This window comes from Scyliorhinus torazame, chromosome 5 (assembly GCF_047496885.1).
Source record: "Scyliorhinus torazame isolate Kashiwa2021f chromosome 5, sScyTor2.1, whole genome shotgun sequence".
In the NCBI taxonomy this organism is placed as follows: domain Eukaryota; kingdom Metazoa; phylum Chordata; class Chondrichthyes; order Carcharhiniformes; family Scyliorhinidae; genus Scyliorhinus; species Scyliorhinus torazame.
The window spans coordinates 244401044-244420231 of NC_092711.1; the positions used below are offsets into that span (position 1 = coordinate 244401044).

At 45.0% G+C, this 19188-nt stretch overlaps 1 protein-coding gene across 1 annotated transcript in view; it reads right to left on the reverse strand.

Moving 5' to 3' along the window:
• The window catches only part of phka1a (phosphorylase kinase, alpha 1a (muscle)), a 252415-nt gene that overhangs the window by 170006 nt on the left and 63221 nt on the right, over positions 1–19188 (reverse strand). The window contains exons 16-18 of the mRNA XM_072505235.1: positions 18003–18147; positions 1835–1913; positions 39–202 (exon numbers count right to left, since the gene is read on the reverse strand). Coding sequence (XP_072361336.1) covers positions 39–202; positions 1835–1913; positions 18003–18147 — 388 coding nt within the window. The remainder of the gene's footprint in view (positions 1–38; positions 203–1834; positions 1914–18002; positions 18148–19188) is intronic.

Sequence of the window (19188 nt, forward strand, 5' to 3'; positions counted from 1 at the left end):
GTTAAAGGAATGGCAATTGTGTAGATCCTCATCCTTACCGGGCTCTAAAAGCTGAAATTCATGCAGTTGTTCCACTGTTTCTATTGCACGGTGCGAATCAAGCCAGTCAGCAAAAGTCTTACCATCAGATCCTAATTCCATAAAACTGAGATGCGTGCAGCATGAAGTTACCAGTAATGATGACAAATTGCCTGTCTGAACTCTGCAAACAAACAAAAAAAGTGAGTGGTTTTATGTTATCTTAATTCAAGCTGATAACAGGCCTGGCCACAAGTGCACTTAATCATGGGGTTGGGGTAATTTTCTAGGGGTAATTTTCTCAATTAGGCCATGAAATGAAGTGGTTGGAAATTCATGCACAGTACAAATTCTTGTCATGTGCATCCAGCTCTCTGCCAGGGTCGATTTGGAAAATGAAGGAGTCAGAACATTTGCACTATGCATCGATCAGCAGATCAACAATGGGGCACCTGATCAATAAACAATCACTCTTTGGGAAATAAATGTCAAATCAGATTTGCATTCTGCAACAAGGTCCTAAAAATCACAAGAGGGGGAAAGACAGTGTTCCAGCCTGTGATTCTGGGAGATGATAAAAAGAATCTGTGCAAATTCCTGAGCAATAACGTAAATGCCGAGCTGAATGGATTAGACGGAATGGTCTTGTTGTTTGTCTTACCAATGGAAGTGAAAACTATGCTTACATTAAACACTGTGGAGAATTCCTAACTTCCACAGTTTAATATCTAAAGTAGAGCAAAATTGGAGAGGGGTTTAATCTACAGTTTTGTGGCTGCTCTTTAATAGAAAACAGAAAAAACATAAAAATACGAAACATTAAGTGCAATGTCAAATATAGTTGAATAATAGAGGATATCGTCCGATTGATTCAAACAAAATAGTAGTTCTTCTGGTAAAAAAGGGAATAAAAGACCGTGGACTCAATCAATTAAAACATAACCTTCTTCTGGCATCTGTGGCAATACATTATTTGCCAATGTTTACAGAAGTAATCAACTGGATTGTGCCATCTATAGCTGAAGACCATTGTTGATATCAGATATGCATATCTAACATCAAGAGAGAACATCTTACCACTTTTATAAATTTAAATCATACTTCCCAAATAGCTCAATTGGTAATTTTCAGTTAATTGATCACAGCCAAAGTAGGAATAGGGCACAATTGCTGTCAGTACAAATCAACCAAAGTCCAAATGTCTAACTGCTATCCAGTGACCATTGCAGAAAATAAGGACACGAGATCAAAGGACATCAAGAAGCTCGATTGTGAAGCCCTTGTATTATAGTAGAATAGTCTGTCAATGCTCGTAATCCAGGCTCATGAATGTATAAATCCTAATTAAATAAGGCACGCAAAGCAATTCAGTGTCCATGGAACTGAGTCTGAGCAGGAAAGTAAAACATTGAAGCCAGGGAAAAATTTGAAAGGAAAAATTACAATCAGCAGAAAGTTGCTTAATACCACAGGAATGTTTGGCCGTAAATTGTTTTTAAGATCTCACTCATGGACAGAACAAGGACGATGATTAAAAAGTCCATATGCTGTCAATGTCTATGTTTTATATGCAATGCCTCGTATAGTGTTAACGCATGCGCACCTGAAGGTTTCACATTTCCTCATCAGTCTCTGCCAAATTGACAGATCACAATCAAGACAGGCATTATCAAATACAACTTTTTTTTTTTTTTAGTTATACTGGTCATTTGCATGAAACTTATTAGCCGTCTCTCCTGCTCCTCACAATTATTCAATGCCTTCTACTGGAAAATGTGCAATCATTCAGCTATACATCGGACCTCATATTACCTACCTGGCTCCTCCAAAATATCCATCTTGAAGTTTTCTTAATGTTGATAGAACATTTGGATCAATATTGGTTTCATTGTCAACTGCAAAGTGAAATTTAATACTCAAAATAAAATATCATCATATGTATGGGATCAGAGTTATAATTTGCATTCAGGAGTCAAAAACAAAATTCCATCTCATTTTCAAACTAGCAGCTTTCCAATTGCATTGCTCAAAATAAGTTGATTATTACCCAGCCCTGAGTGCCAAGGTCTGGCAATATGAAGACCAAACAACATACAAAACTAGTTTGATAAGAGTGTGGCAGCATTACCAACTGCAAGACCCGACATAGAAGTGAATGGCAGCCCTTTACATCTGTTATCAAAAATGGCTGAACACGCTGGCTGAGTTTTAAATGATTAAACATTGAACAGCAGTTTCTTACATGGCTAAACATCAACGTTGCTGTACCCTGCAAATTACAAAGCCATTATAATGGAGCCAGGCTGTCTAGAAAAACCTATCAGAGGCATCACCTTGGCTTAGAGGAACTTGAATGGCCCAAAATCCTGAAACATTCACAAAAACATGCAGACATTCACTTGTGCATTGAACTGGATGTGGAACAGGCCATTAGATGCAATCACTTTGAACAATGAATCCTGGGCTGAGGCGGGAGCTTTTACAGCCGTAAACTAATCATGTTTAAACCATGAGCCTGGAATCATCTTGCTGTGACCATGTTTGGATAATTGGTCAGTTGGTGAGGGGGATCATGATGAGCCAATTAACCCTTTTTTGTGCTTTACGAAACTGCTTTTCTCTAGGCCACAGAACAGAAGAAGCAAGACCCGAATAGGTTCTCTCTCACTCTCATCCAACATGCAAACTCAAAACCAGCCTATTTATTGACATCCACACGCTGCAGGCAGTGTTTCACAAATCAGCAGTTTCTGACTTGAGGAGAAAATATATATATTGTCCATCAACATCTGTAAATCATCTCAATGTAGAATCCAGAAAGATCATCAAACCCAGTCTGAAACAATCCAAGTCACCAATCTGCGAGATTCATATACCACTGACTTGAGTTTTAAACTATTTAACTTGTCTTCCCACCTTGTAACTTCCTTGTGTGTGTGTGAATCTGTGAATGGATGTATGCGAGAATCAAAGCTTATTTTTAGTATTATTTAGATTGGATGTTCACGACAATTCTTTGTTTCTTTAAAAAGTTAAAAGAAAATCTTTAAACAGTTAAGCACTCATTGAACATAACAAAAGAACATAAGAACTAGGAGCAGGAGTAGGCAATTCAGCTCCTAAGAACTAGGAACAGGAGTAGGCAATTCAGCTCTAAAGAACTAGGAGCAGGAGTAGGCAATTCAGTCCCTCGAGCCCGTTCCGCCATTCAATATGATGATGGCTGATCTCCTCTAGGCCTCAACACTTTCCTGCTCATTCTCCATAACCTTTCAACTCATTAACAATTAAAAATCTGTATCTCCTCAAATTTACTCAAAGTCCTGACATCTACTGCACTTTGGGATAGTGAATTCCACAGATTCACGACCCTTTGAGAGAAGTAATTTCTCATCTGTTTTGAATTTTCTACCCCTATCCTAAAACTATGACCTTTTGTTCTAGATTGGTCCACAAGAGGAAACATCCGCTCTAAGTCTACTTTGTCAATACCCTTTACCATTTTGCATGCCTCAATTAGATCTCCACTCATTCTTCTAAACTCCTTAATCTCTCTTCACAAGGCAAACCCCTCATCTCTGGAATCAATCTAATGAACCTCCTCTGAACTGCCTCTAATGCAACTACATGCCTCCTCAAATAAGGGGATAAAAGCTATACACAGTACACAGGTGTGGTCTCACCAATGCCTTATACAGTTGTACTTCCCTACTTTTACACTCTATTCCTTTAAGCTATAACAACCAAAATTCCATTTGCCTTCCTTATTACCTGCTGTACCTGCATAGCAATATTCAGAGATTCATGCATCAGGACACCCAAATCCCTCTGCACTAAAGCACTTTGAAGTTTCTCTCTATTTTGATAATAAGCTGCCTTTCCATTTTTCAAACAAAATGGGTAACCTCACACTTAACTATGTTAAACTCCATCTGCCAGATTTTGGTCCACTCACCTAATCTCTCCATATCTATTTGTAAATTTCTTATTCCCTCATTGCAACTTACCATCCCACCTATTTTAGTGTCATCTGAAAACCTGGCTATAGTACCTTCTATCCCTACATCCAAGTCATTAATATATATTATAAATAGTTGGGGCCCAAGGACTGAACCATGTGGCACCCCACTAGTTATATCTTCCTAACCAGAAAAAGACCCATTTTCCCCGACTCTGCCTTCTGTCGGTTAGCTAGCCGGTCTTCTATCCAAGCTAAAAAATTACCCCTAATCTCATGTGATCTTACCTTGTGTATTAACCTTTTGTGCGGCACCTTATCAAATGCTTTCTGGAAGTCCAGATATACTACATCTACAGAATGTCCATAATCCACTTGGTTTGTTACATCTTTGAAGACTTCTAGCAAATTAGTCAAATACGATTTACCCTTTATAAAACCATGCGGACTCTGATGGATTGTGTTTTGGCTTTCTCAATGTCCTGTTACTCCCTTATTAATGGATTCTAACAATTTCCCAATGACAGTTGTTAAACTAACTGGTCTATATTTTCGTACTTTCTGCCTCCCTCCCCTTTTGAATAAGGGCTTTACATTATCATTTTCCCAATCCACTGGAACCTTTCGTGCATCCAGGGAATTATGCAATATGATAACCAATGGATCCACTATCGCCGCCGCCACTTTCTTCACGACCCTCAGATGTCGGCCATCAGGCCCTGGGGACATTTCTGATTTCAGTCCCAATAGTTTGTTTCGTACTTTTTCCCCGAACGATGATTTTTCTACGTTCCTCCTTTTCTATTACCTCTGCATTACCTGTTACTATTGGGATGGTTCTCGTGTCCTCCACCATAAAAATGAAGGCAAAAGTAATGATTTAGCCTCTCCACCATTTCTGTGTTCCCCATTATTAACTCCCTGGTCTCATCCACTAAGGGACCAAGATTAACTTTAGCTACTAGGGGACCAACATTCACTTTAGCTTCTGGATTGGCAAGCATATCCCTGTTGAAAAATACTGCTGTGATCAAACAAAGAGTGGGAAAAGAGGGGAGTCATTCTATCCCTTCTCACCTGATCGTAACACACGAGTTGAAATTTGTGTGATCCACAGACAAAAGGAGATAAAGATTACTTACTACTTTATTAATTCTCAGTGACAGTTGGCAAAGCCGACACACACACAATGCTTAAGCTTATCTTAATGGTAGAGTACTGACAGAAAATAGTCAGACATTTACAGAGTGTAAAATGTTCTTGCACGTGTATGTTTATTGTATTTTCTGGTAAATTTCCTCATCTGTGCTTTCTTCCACATGTTTCACAGATAGTGAGAATACAAGATGGCTGAAATCATGGGCGAGAATTACCGCAGTGTCATGCTCGAATGGGAGCGCGATGCAGCAGGTAGACATAAAAAATAGGAGGAGGAAACTGTGGTGATGTGCATCAATGTAAATGTAGGCTAGTTAGACATAGAGGGAGCACCAGAAACATCACACACACGCACTCAGCCAATAGATCAGTTAGATAGGACATGACCAATGGACATTCACGATACACAGAGGTGACACCACCACAGGAGGCCATTACACCAACCCATATATAAAGGACACCACACACATGATCTGCCTCTTTCCAGTGGAGACAATCAATGAGTAGAGACACAGGGTTGATTCAATATTACACCCACCACGTGGATTGCAGCAACTGGTTAGTCAGTTTGGGTAGCTATAGTAGGATTAGCAGTAGTGTCGAACCCGAGTAATAGAAGTGTAAATAGTTTAATAAACGTGTTGAAGTTATCTCCACGTCTGAACCTTCCCTTGTCAAGTGCACCACAAGGAAGCCGCTTATGTTACACCTACAACATAACAAATCATGGTACCAGGACTGAACTGTTTCAATTCATATAGCCATACCTCATCGTACAGTGACAACCAGCAACAATACCCAGGCAAGATGTTCGAGATCCAGGTTCTGCAGCAGCTCCAGTGCCACGGCGATCTCCGCGAAAACTGGTGGGTATTCCAGCAAATGTTTGAAATCTTCCTGGTAACAGCCGAACTAGAAGACGTGGTCGATGCTGAAAAGACAGAGCTTCTCCTCACCATCGCCGGTGCCAGAGCAGAAGAAACCTTTGAAAAATTCAAGTTCTGCAAGGGGCAAAACAGAAGCGGCTTCCAGGCAGTCCTGGACAAATTCGGCAAATACGGTGAGGAAAACACACTCCAACCCGCAAGAAAAGGTAAGAAAAGGGCCAGTACTCATCACGACGCCGAGATTCCGGAGCAGAGAACAATTGTGATCGTCGGCCATCTTTCTAAAGGGACTGCACTTGCGAAGTTGCGCGAGAAGCACACAGAGCGGGAATGTCCATTTGCGCATGCACGAGAAGCCGCGCATGCGCGATTGCTAAAAAGGCCCCCAAGTAAAGGAACCACGATCTGCACATGCGAAATCGCTTCCTGCGCAGTACGTCACATGCGACATGACCTCAGAGGCCCCGGACCACGCCCATTTAAAGGGGAAACGTCCCAAATCAAAGAAAAAATCTTTTAAAGCCGTAAAACAACCTTCTTTCACCTGGAATGACAGCACAATGCCTCAAATTGAACCAGGGAATGAAATTAACCTCCGAAGGGCCCTGCAACAAGCAGTTACATAAGCCCAAACTGATGATTCCGACCTTGAATACTTCGAAACTGACGTTTACATATTCTCTGGACCTCGCGAGCCCAATGCCAGCTCCGACGCAAACAATGATGATATGGTCTTAGAAGACTATGACTCAGACAAAGCTTTCACCTTGGGAGGCTACCCCAGTACCAAATCTGAACCGCAACTAGACGTGTTGCTCATTGACGACCCCGCCGACGAATTCTTCGGATTTGAGGATCTTCAGTCCAGCAGACTGACTCGTGAGTGCAGGATTATGCTGCGGCCAGAAACCAAGAGATAGAGAGCGGATACGCCCAGTGTGAGCGGCCTGCTGTCACACAGAGCGTGGTCCACGCACCGCTCAGGGTTCGCGACTCTACGAAAGACGACATGCAAGACTCCACACCGCAGTCCTTGCATGAACAAGAAGTGACTCCAGTGTCACAATCCTCCACAGTGAGCTCGTGGACTCCACGATTGAAGAAACGCAAGACTCCAGAGCGCAGTCCTTGCACACGGAAGACGTGGCTCCAGTGTCACAAGCCTCCGCAGCGAGCTCGTGGACAGCCTCCACGATAGAAGCAACGCAAGACTCCGACGCGCAGTCCTTGCAGGAACAAGACCATGAGGGTCCAGCAACCTCCTCTGACCAACTAGCAGCAGACATAGAACATAGGACGATACAGCGCAGTACAGGCCCTTCGGCCCATGATGTTGCACCGACATGGGAAGTCAAAAAACAAAAGCCATCTAACCTACACTATGCCATTATCATCCATATGCTTATCCAATAAACTTTTAAATGCTCTCAATGTTGGCGAGTTCACTACTGTTGCAGGTAGGGCATTCCACGGCCTCACCACTCTTTGCGTAAAGAACCTACCTCTGACCTCTGTCCTATATCTATTACCCCTCAGTTTAAGGCTATGTCCCCTCGTGCTAGCCATTTACATCTGCGGGAGAAGGCTCTCACTGTCCACCCTATCGAACCCTCTGATCATTTTGTATGCCTCTATTAAGTCTCCTCTTAACCTTCTTCTCTCTAACGAAAACAACCTCAAGTCCATCAGCCTTTCCTCATAAGATTTTCCCTCCATACCAGGCAACATCCTGGTAAATCTCCTCTGCACCCGTTCCAAAGCTTCCACGTCCTTCCTATAATGAGGTGACTAGAACTGTACGCAATACTCCAAATGCGGGCGTACCAGAGTTTTGTACAACTGCAACATGACCTCATGACTCCGGAACTCAATCCCTCTACCAATAAAGGCCAACACACCATAGCCCTTCTTCACAACCCTATCAACCTGGGTGGCAACTTTCAGGGATCCATGTACATGGACACCGAGATCCCTCTGCTCATCCACACTTCCAAGAATTTTACCATAAGCCAAATATTCCGCATTCCTGTTATTCCTTCCAAAGTGAATCACCTCACACTTCTCTACATTAAACTCCATTTGCCACCTCTCAGCCCAGCTCTGCAGCTTATCTATGTCCCTCTGTAACCTGCTACATCCTTCCGCACTGTCGACAACACCACTGGCTTTAGTGTCGTCTGCAAATTTACTCACCCACCCTTCTGCGCCCTCCTCTAGGTCATTTATAAAAATGACAAACAGCAACGGCCCCAGGACAGATCCTTGTGGTATGCCACTTGTAACTGAACTCCATTCTAAACATTTCCCATCAACCACCACCCTCTGTCTTCTTTCAGCTAGCCAATTTCTGATCCACATCTCTAAATCACCCTCAATCCCCAGCCTCCGTATTTTCTGCAATAGCCTACCGTGGGGAACCTTGTCAAACGCTTTACTGAAATCCATATATACCACATCAACTGCTCTACCCTCGTCTACCTGTTCAGTCACCTTCTCAAAGAACTCGATAAGGTTGTGAGGCATGACCTACCCTTCACAAAGCCATGCTGACTATCCCTGATCATATTATTCCTATCTAGATGATTATAAATCTTGTCTCTTATAATCCCCTCCAAGACTTTACCCACAACAGACGTGAGGCTCACCGGTCTATAGTTGCCGGGGTTGTCTCTACTCCCCTTCTTGAACAAAGGGACCACATTTGCTATCCTCCAGTCCTCTGGCACTATTCCTGTAGCCAATGATGACATAAAAATCAAAGCCAAAGGCTCAGCAATCTTTTCCCTGGCTTCCCAGAGAATCCTAGGATAAATCCCATCAGGCCCCGGGGACTTATCTATTTTCAGCCTGCCCAGAATTGCCAACACTTCTTGCCTACGTACCTCAATGCCATCTATTCTAATAGCCTGGGTCTCAGCATTCTCCTACACAACATTCTCTTTTTCCTGAGTGAATACTGACGAAAAATATTCATTTAGTATCTCGCCTATCTCTTCAGACTCCACACACAACTTCCCATCCCTGTCCTTGACTGGCCCTACTCTTACGCTAGTCATTCTTTTATTCCTGACATACCTATAGAAAGCTTTTGGGTTTTCCTTGATCCTACCTGCCAAATACTTCTCATGTCCCCTCCTTGCTCGTCTTAGCTCTCTCTTTTGATCCTTCCTCGCTACCTTGTAACTATCAAGCACCCCAACTGAAACTTCACACCTCATCTTCACATAGGCCTCCTTCTTCCTCTTAACAAGAGATTCCACTTCTTTGGTAAACCACGGTTCCCTCGCACGACGCCTTCCTCCCTGCCTGACCGGTACGTACTTATCAAGAATACGCAGTAGCTGTTCCTTGAACAAGCTCCACATATCCAGTGTGCCCAACACTTGCAGCCTACTTCTCCAACCTACCCCTCCCAAGTCATGTCTAATGGCATCATTATTGCCCTTCCCCCAGCTGTAACTCTTGCCCTGCGGGGTATACTTATCCCTTTCCATCACTAACGTAAACGTCACCGAATTGTGGTCACTGTCCCCAAAGTGCTCACCTACCTCCAAATCTAACACTTGGCCTGGTTCATTACCCAAAACCAAATCCAATGTGGCCTCGCCTCTTGTTGGCCTGTCAACATATTGTGTCAGGAAACCCTCCTGCACACATTGTACAAAAAACGACCCATCTAATGTACTCGAACTATATCTTTTCCAGTCAATAATTGGAAAGTTAAAGTCTCCCATAATAACTACCCTGTTACTTTCGCTCTTATCCAGAATCATCTTCGCCATCCTTTCCTCTACATCCCTAGAACTATTAGGAGGCCTATAGAAAACTCCCAACAGGGTGACCTCTCCTTTCCTGTTTCTAACCTCAGCCCATACTACCTCAGAAGAAGAGTCCCCATCTAGCATCCTCTCCGCCACCGTAATACTGTTCTTGACTAGCAGCGCCACACCTCCCCCTCTTTTGCCTCCTTCTCGGAGTTTACTAAAACACCTAAACCCTGGAACCTGCAACAACCATTCCTGTCCCTGCTCTATCCATGTCTCCAAAATGGCCACAACATCAAAGTCCCAGGTACCAACCCATGCTGCCAGTTCCCCTACCTTATTTTGTATACTCCTGGCATTGAAGTAGACACACTTCAAACCACCTACCTGAACACTGGCCCCCTCCTGCGAAGTCAAATCTGTGCTCCTGACCTCTATACTCTCAATCTCCCGTACCCTAAAACTACAATCCAGGTTCCCATGCCCCTGCTGCATTAGTTTAAACCCCCCCAAAGAGCACTAACAAATCTCCCCCCCCCCCCAGGATATTTGTGCCCCTCAGGTTCAGATGTAGACCCACCTTCCCCAGAAAGAGCCCCAGTTATCCAGAAATCTGAATCCCTCCCGCCTGCACCATCCCTGTAGCCACGTGTTTAATTGCTCTCTCTCCCTATTCCTCATCTCATTATCACGTGGCACGGGCAACAACCCAGAGATGACAACTCTGTTTGTTTTCGTTCTGAGCTTCCATCCTAGCTCCCTAAAAGCCTGCCCGACATCCTTGTCCCCTTTCCTACCTATGTCATTAGTACAAAGTCTTACAACACCAGGTTAAAGTCCAACAGGTTTGTTTCGATGTCACTAGCTTTCGGAGCGCTGCTCCTTCCTCAGGTGTCATTAGTGCCAATGTGGACCACGACTTGGGGCTGCTCCCCCTCCCCCTTAAGGACCCGGAAAACACGATCCGAGACATCACGTACCCTTGCACCTGGGAGGCAACATGCCAATCGTGAGTCTCTCTCGCTCCCACAAAATCTATCTGTGCCCCTGACTATCGAGTCCCCAATTACTAATGCTCTGCTCCTCTCCCCCCTTCCCTTCTGAGCAACAGGGACAGACTCCGTGCCAGAGGCCCGTACCCCATGGCTTACCCCGGTAAGTCGTCCTCCCCACAAGTATCCAAAGCGGTATACTTGTTTCTCAGGGGAACGACCGCAGGGGATCCCTGCACTGACTGTTTCTTCCCAGTCCCTCTTACAGTTACCCATCTATCTCCAATCTTTGGTGTAACTAATTCCCTGAAGCTGCTATCTATGACCCCCTCTGCCTCCCGAATGATCCGAACTTCATCCAACTCCAGCTCCAGTTCCCTAACTCGGTATTGGAGGAGCTGGAGATGGCTGCACTTCCTGCAGGTAAAATCAGCAGGGACACTAACGGCATCCCTCACCTCAAACATCCTGCAGGAGGAACATTGCACTCCCTTCCCTGCCATCCCTCTAACTTCCAACCAAGTTCTGGTTAATAAATAATTTTTTTTATTTTTTTTTAAATAACATAATATGGCACTTACCTCATACCAATGGGTCTTATTGTTAGGTTAGAGGAGGGCGGCGGGTGGGAGACACTACACGTGTAGTGTCTCGGGTTTCCTCTCCACCAGAATTTATTGGTTGGGGGGGGGGGGGGGGGGGGGGGGGGGGGGGGGGTTGGGGGGTTGGAACCTTCCCAGAAGTCCGCGGGTCGAACCTCCGGTTCCTGCCTTATATTAAAAAAATAAAAAATAACACAGAAAAGAAGAACAGAATCGGGACCAGGTAAGTGTTTTTAAATCAAAAACTCACCTCCCGACAGGCCCCTGCACTCTGCTCCCGCCGAAAGACGATGCAAGTCTGCCATGCTCAAGTGCACAGCAGGACGACCATGACTGTCTATCATGCTACAGTGAAGAACAAAGCGACGATGACAGTCCAAGCCCAAATGAAGGACAACAGCAAGACAATGACAGTCCATCCACATTGTTTGCACCATCAGATGAAGACTCTGACGATTTACCCAACCCAAGTGAACAACAAGCAGCTACTGAGGTGCTACCCACGGTATGTGAGACGAGCGACGACAGCATCCCACTTCCCATGAAAGATGTGCAAAGTGACAGACCTCAGAGGCACTCGACGATCACTGTGAGACCACTGGTGACTCCGGTGACACCATGATACTTCCACCCTCATTCGCTCGAACCTCTCCACAAGTCAATGCATTCCTGCATGCTCCGACTCCAGACGTGCAGCTTCAAGAAATCTCAGCTGACTCCAGTGAACCTGCTAAGACCGGACGGGGAGCATCAACAGACCAACACTGACTCAGTTAAAACAGACCAGACTCCAGATGGGGAGCACCCAAACGCCGACTCTGATTCATGTAAGCCGGACTTTACTCCAGACAGGGAGTGCTGCTCAGGGTGACAGCAGATGCCACAACGACAGGAGATGGATCACTTAACAATTACACTGGGTCAGTAATAACAAACAGCAGCTACAGTCCAAGAGGAATACACCAATATTCACCACAGCTATATCCACACATTTTTTCCACACCAGCAGTGCAGCCAATGACAGCTCATGCTGGACAAACCCAGTATTCAGGCATGCAGCAGCCAGCAGTCTATGCAGCATATTCTCAAACAGGCGAGCACGACGGATTGCCCACTAATGGAATCAAGACCGAAGGAGGACTACCACAAGCGCAATCTGCACTACAGACTGGGTGCTTAGTTACAGCCCGGATTTGCTGCACCCCAGCCTGGTCAGATGGCATATTCCTATCAGATGCAAGGTTCTCGTTTCACACCATCACCAGGTATTTATGCGAGCAGCAATTCTGTTTCCAATTCAACAAGCTTCAACGGTTCTCAGCAGGATCACCCTTCCAGCACAGCACGTGGCCAGAACCAGTATGTACAGTCTTATCCAACTTAAACATATGGTACATCCATGACCTCGAATGATACTGTTGATGGTACCTCTTCAACGTCAACACCTTATCAGCTACAAGATGCCATCCGACAGCACCATCACAAACATCGAAAAAAGAAAGGGACTCCAAATCAGACAGCGAAGTGATTTGACCACTTCTTGGTTCCTGTGGCACAGGGACATTGATGGCGTTCATAACCAAGAGAGACATTTGACCATGATGATTGATGGTTTTTGGACTCGCACGAATGATTTGGACTTATTGTTTAATCACTGTTCCCATGACTTGCATATACCTTAACCTATCTACCTGTTTTTTGTTCAATTTTCTCAAAGTGTACAGAAAATATGTAACATATAAAAATGGGGGGATGTGGTGATGTGCATCAATGTAAATGCATGTAGGCTAGCTAGACACTAGAGGGAGCACCAGAAACATCACACACACGCACTCAGCCAATAGATCAGTTAGATAGGACATGACCAATGGACATTCACGATACATACAGAGGTGACACCACCACAAGGGGGCATTACACCAATCCATATATAAAGGACACCACACACATGATCTGCCTCTTTCCAGTGGAGACACTCAGTGAATAGAGACACAGGGTTGTTTCACTATTACACCCAGCACGTGGATTGCAGCAACTGGTTAGTCAGTCTGGGTAGCTATAGTAGGGTTAGCAGTAGTGTCGAACCCGAGTAATAGAAGTGTAACTAGTTTAATAAACGTGTTGAAGTTATCTCCACACCTGAACCTTCTTTTGTCAAGTGCACCACAAGGAAGCCGCTTATGTTACACATACAACATAACAAATCAGAGGCCATTCGGCCCATCGAGCCTGCTCCAACATTCATTATGATCATGGCTAATCGTCCAATTCTATAGCCTAATCCCGCTCTTCCCCCCCCCCCCCCCCCAAATGTCCTTTGATCCCATTCGCCCTAATGGTAGATTAAGGGTGAAGCCTCCCACGGGCTTCTCAGTAGCCACTATGCCTTGCGGGATCTACCAAAGTCCCACGGCAAGATCAGAAACCCGCACACAATAGGCACGACCATCCGGGCAGCGTTCAGTACTGTTCCATACAAACAAGAACAAGGCGGCACGGCGCCCGGAGAGGTCTCCTCGGCCATCAGAGGTCCCTGGGTGATCAGGTATCTGTATATCTATATATCTGTAGCTATCGCCCCAGTTTCTCCTTTGCATTGACAAGATTTTGTCTCCTTGTTGTGTTCACTGGAACTTAATTTAGCCACTTTTCTTGCTTTTGATTGAACATTCAATACCTGCAATTTGTCACTATTCTATGAAAATGAAATTTCAGCTGGCCAATCAAGTAGAAATGTGACTCAAAATTTGCACATTGAAAAACCTGTGTGATAGCTGAAAGATAACAGACATGCGCTTCATGGAAAACATCAAAATATAATCTATCACTGCAGATCCATACATATATGTGGCATTCTTCAAAGTAATTCAACTAATATGCTATTTTATAAGGCACCGGAAGAAGTCTTACAACACCAGGTTAAAGTCCAACAGGTTTGTTTCGAATCATTGCCCCTTCCTCAGGTGAATGAAGAGGTAGGTTCCAGAAACATATATATAATAGACAAAGTCAAAGATGCAAGACGATACTTTGAATCCGAGCCTTTGCAGGTAATTAAATCTGTACAGATTGAGAGAGAGGGGTAATCACAGGTTAAAGAGGTGCGAATTGTCTCAAGCCAGGACCAGGACAGTTAGTAAGATTTCACAAGCCCAGGCTGAAGTGTTGGGTACTCTGCTACACAGATGAACCAACACGGTTGTGAATGGTACAATGCAGTTTTATTTCAAACATCTCTTCACACTGGTAAACTGTTTACTGAGGTTTGATCGTGACCCTTGATTCTGTGGACCTATTCCTAATTCTATCTTGTCGTGGCACTCAGCACATGGTGGATGTCTGAGTGACTGGCAATGAGCTCTGTGCCCTGAGCAGTCTCCTGCTCGAGTGCCCAGGAAGTGTTGTGTTCCCCGTTTTGTACTGTGTATGCTCTTGCCTGTGATTGGCTGTCGTGTTCTGTGTGTTGATTGGTCCGTTGATCTGTCCATCAGTATGTATGTATGTATGTGCTATGATGTTTACCTGAATATCATGACACAGGCCAGATGGTGGGGGGGGGTGAATGTAATGCGACATGAGTCCAAGGTCCCGGTTGAGGCTGTACTCATGTGTGCAGAACCTGGCTATAAGCTTCTGCTCGGCGATTCTGCGCTGTCGCGCGTCCCGAAGGCTGCCTTGGAGAACGCTTACCGGAAGATCAGAGGCTGAATGCCCTTAACTGCTGAAGTGTCCCCCAACTGGAAGGGAACATTCCTGCCAGGCGATTGTCGCGCGATGTCCATTCATCCGTTGTCGCAGCGTATGCAACGGACTTCGCGTGACAATCGCCAGGCAGGAATGTTCCCTTCCAGCCGGGAAACACTTCAGCAGTCAAGGGCATTCAGCCTCTGATCTTCGGGTAAGCGTCCTCCAAGGAAGCTTTCAGGACGCGCGACAACGCAGAATCGCCAAGCAGAAACTGATAGCCAAGTTCCGTACACAGATGTATGGCCTCAACCAGGGCCTTGGATTCATGTTGCATTACATTCACCCCCCCCCCCCCCCCCACCCCCCTCCCCCCCACCCCCCTCCCCCATCATCTGGCCTGGGCTTGCAAATTCCTACCAACTGTCCTGGCTTCAGACAATTCACACCTCTTTAACCTGTGATTATCCCGCTCTCTCTCGATCTGTAAAGACTTAATTAACTGCAAAGGTTCGCATTCAAAATATCATCTTGCATCATTTAATTTATCTATATATATGTTTCTGGAACCTATCTCTTTATTCACCTGAGGAAGGAGCAATGCTCCGAAAGCAAGTGATTCGAAACAAACCTGTTGGACTTTAACCTGGTGTTGTAAGATTTCTTCCTGTGCTCACCCCAGTCCAACGCCAGCATCTCCACATCATTTTATAAGGCAACATTGGCTGATTTTAATGCCCGCACCAGTGGGCTGGTCCACTGCCTCTCCAAGCCCCCGCAGCCAATCCAAGTACCCCTATCCTGTTTAAAACTAAACCGGGCACTTATCTAGTTATTGGGGTTCTCATTGTGGTCAAGGCAGATGTCCTGCTTCAAAGAGCTGCTGGCCAATCAGAGAATAGCAGTTCATCTGTACTGGCAACTCCTCTGGGGGCAGTAGCCATTGCTGCTACTGCAATAGGTCCAAGTTGTAGGATCAACACAGGTGCCTGGTGGGTTCGTGAGGCAGGCTCACCAGCAGCAGGTGGAGTGTGTGTGTGTGTGTGTGTGTGTGAGACTTGTTGCAGGACAGGTGAGGATCTTCTTGCTTGGGCAATGCTTGCCGTCTTCAAATCTCTCATCCATTGGGCGACTATAGTCGACCTAGCGGGTTGCTGATACAGCATGACCCAATTAATTGCTGGTTAAATACCTGCGGAGGCAGGATGAGCCTTTAAGTGACATGAGGGCTTCAATTGGCTTCTAGTTGGTTCGACTACCCTCACCCCTTTCTGCCTAGAACTTAATTTGTCAGGAAAGTGATGGCGTCTTGGCTTGATAATACGGATCTCTCCATTTCTAAGAGGCATTAAATTCAGCCCATTGTTTCTATGTGATGAATAATGAAATAAATTGAATCTCTGTTCCTTTAAGTCTGAAGTTTAATCTAAACTAATTAGAGTTTCACGATTTGAAAAAACTAGCTTCTTTAGCCTGTCAACTTTGAATTACTGGCAACTCTGCACTTGACAAATTGATCTAGCTGAAGTCTGAATGCCCGAGTTCTTCCATTTGCAGAGTTCAATTGCTGTTTCATTAAGAATCATTACAAATTTTAACACACTTGTCAATTTCAGGCTCCAGCTCAGAAGTACACAGCACAAGATAACTTTTCATTTGCCATATTATGTGACCCTGATATACCATATTTAATAAACAAATAGATGCTCTTACTCGCAATAAGTCAGAAAATTTGCTATTTTGCAAACACCGTAATATTATACCAGCAAAGAAATGCATTGGGCTGGATTCTCTGATCACCAACCAGAAACCGCGTTCGTTGTACGGCCGGAGAATGCATTTTTATGCTGGAATCGTGGGCGGCGCCATTTTTCCGATGCTCCACCCCCTCAAAAACAGTGTACTCGAGGAGTATGCCACATGTCGTCGGGATGGCCTCAGGACGTCACCCGAGGCCCTCCCCCGATGCTCCGCCTCAAATGGGCCGAGTCCCCGACGGTGTGGAGCACGTGTCCTCAGCTTTCAGAGACCTCGCAAAGTCTTTGGGGCCGGGGGGGGGGGGGGGTGGCGCGTTCCGATGGCAGGGGGGGCTTCGTGGGTGGCAAGGGCTGTTACAGGGGGGCAATCTTTGGCAGGCCGGGTCCACGCGCAGCCAGCACCATGTTGCACGGCCTTGGGCCTGGCCATTTTGTGGTCGTATCCACGGGTAAAGCCGGACGCGGCTGCTAGCCCCCCACCAGGCGGAGGATTGGTGCGGGGGCGGCACTGACATTTTGGTCGAAAGACCAGACGGACCCTGCGGCCATAGCCACAGAATCAGAGAATCCAGCCCATTATTCTTCTCCTAAATTGCAAGTGTGTGTATCTTTAAATTTACAAATAGCAATTTCTAAATGAGTAAACATTTGATGAGTTAATAAAATGGTCAGCTAAAAGACTACATACATTCTATGGATTTTTGTAGTTCTGGGAGAATCACATTGTTCCTTTCATTCACATTTTGAAAGGACCCACTTTAAATGAGAGATTGAAATATGACAAAGAACTGTGAAGCACAGGAAACGCCAGCTAGCTACACAGATTATAGACAGATAGGTTATTAATTTTTATGTGTTATGTATTATAAATTAACTGACTCCCTATTCTTGATCATGATCTAGTGCATCTTTGTTAAAAAGTACATGCATGTGAGCAGCAGGTTTGAACAAAATCAGGATTGTAGGATGCCACCCACACTCGAACAGTTAGTCAATACTTATTGGTTGGTAGAAATATGAAATATAAACTGTTGGTGCCTGTGAGATGCTGGCCACCTGCTAATGCCTGTGCAACTATACCCCAACCGAGCTCAGTGCTATCAAGATTAAACATTCAGATTTTTTTTTAAATAAGTCACAGATGTTTTCAACGTATTATTGAAATCAAAGTACTCAACTCACTGATCATGCTCTGTGAAATTGGAAATGTCACAGTGGGTCGTCCAGTCTTTCGCCAGCAACGACACAAGTATGACAACTCTGTTCGAAGCATCTCAACGACCATTTGATTATCAAGGGCCAGGTAGAACTCCTGCTTATCAATAAACTGTAAACAGATTATTTTTTAAATGATTGGATGTATATAGAAGAAAAACAGCATTCAAGAGTACTCACATGGTCTAGCTTGCACAGCGTGCCGCTGTATTAATCCACGTACAGAATGATCAGAGTTAGGCAAGACCATGGGACGTATCCTAATTTATTAGAGGAGTCATAGTGATCAACTTGCTGAATATGAAATTGGAAATGTTACAATGGGCTATTCAGTCTTTCTAAAGCAGCAACGCAAGTATAACCTCCGTCCAAAACATCTCCTTCAGATTGGATAATTGAACATGTTGCTTCATTACTTAAGAAAGGCGCAACAGGGAAATGATAAACCAGTTAGCCCAAGATATGTTACTTGAGTCTATAATTAAGAATAGAGTGAGTTAACGTCTTGAAATGTTTTTGCTGATTAGAGAGCGGCAGGATGGTTTTGTAAAGGGTAGATCATGCCTGAGGAATCTGACTGTTTTTAAAAATATATATTTTTATTCTCCATTTTCACATTTTCTTCAAAATTTACACCCCACCAACAAGCAGTAAATGGTAACAAATACAAAGTCAATTCCCTTATTAACAACGATACCATCCTCCCACCACCCCAAACAACGACCCACCTGACAATATAAGCATCAAGTAAAACAAACACTCCCACGGTGGGACAAACAAAGGAGAAAAAAGAAAAGAATCAGGAATCGCCTATGGTCACCGTTGACCTGTAGAGTTCCCCCCCCCTCCCCCTAACATTCAATGCCATCCAATCCCCGAAAGAGTACCGTAAATGACACCCAAGCATTGCAAGCCCTTCTCCCCCCCCCCCCCCCCCCCCCGGACTCCTCCCCTCCACTTCCTCTGACAAAACTCCTCCCCCCAACCTCTGTTCCTTCCCCCCAACTTTCCACCCTGGCTAGACTCATTGGAACCTGTTCTGCCAGGCTCCGATGGCCGCAGCCCCTCCCCCACCTCACTCCCATTCACTGGCCGACTTAAACAGGCCAGCGTGGAGGCCCCCGCCCGGGTCTCTTTCCCCCTTGCCGGGTCC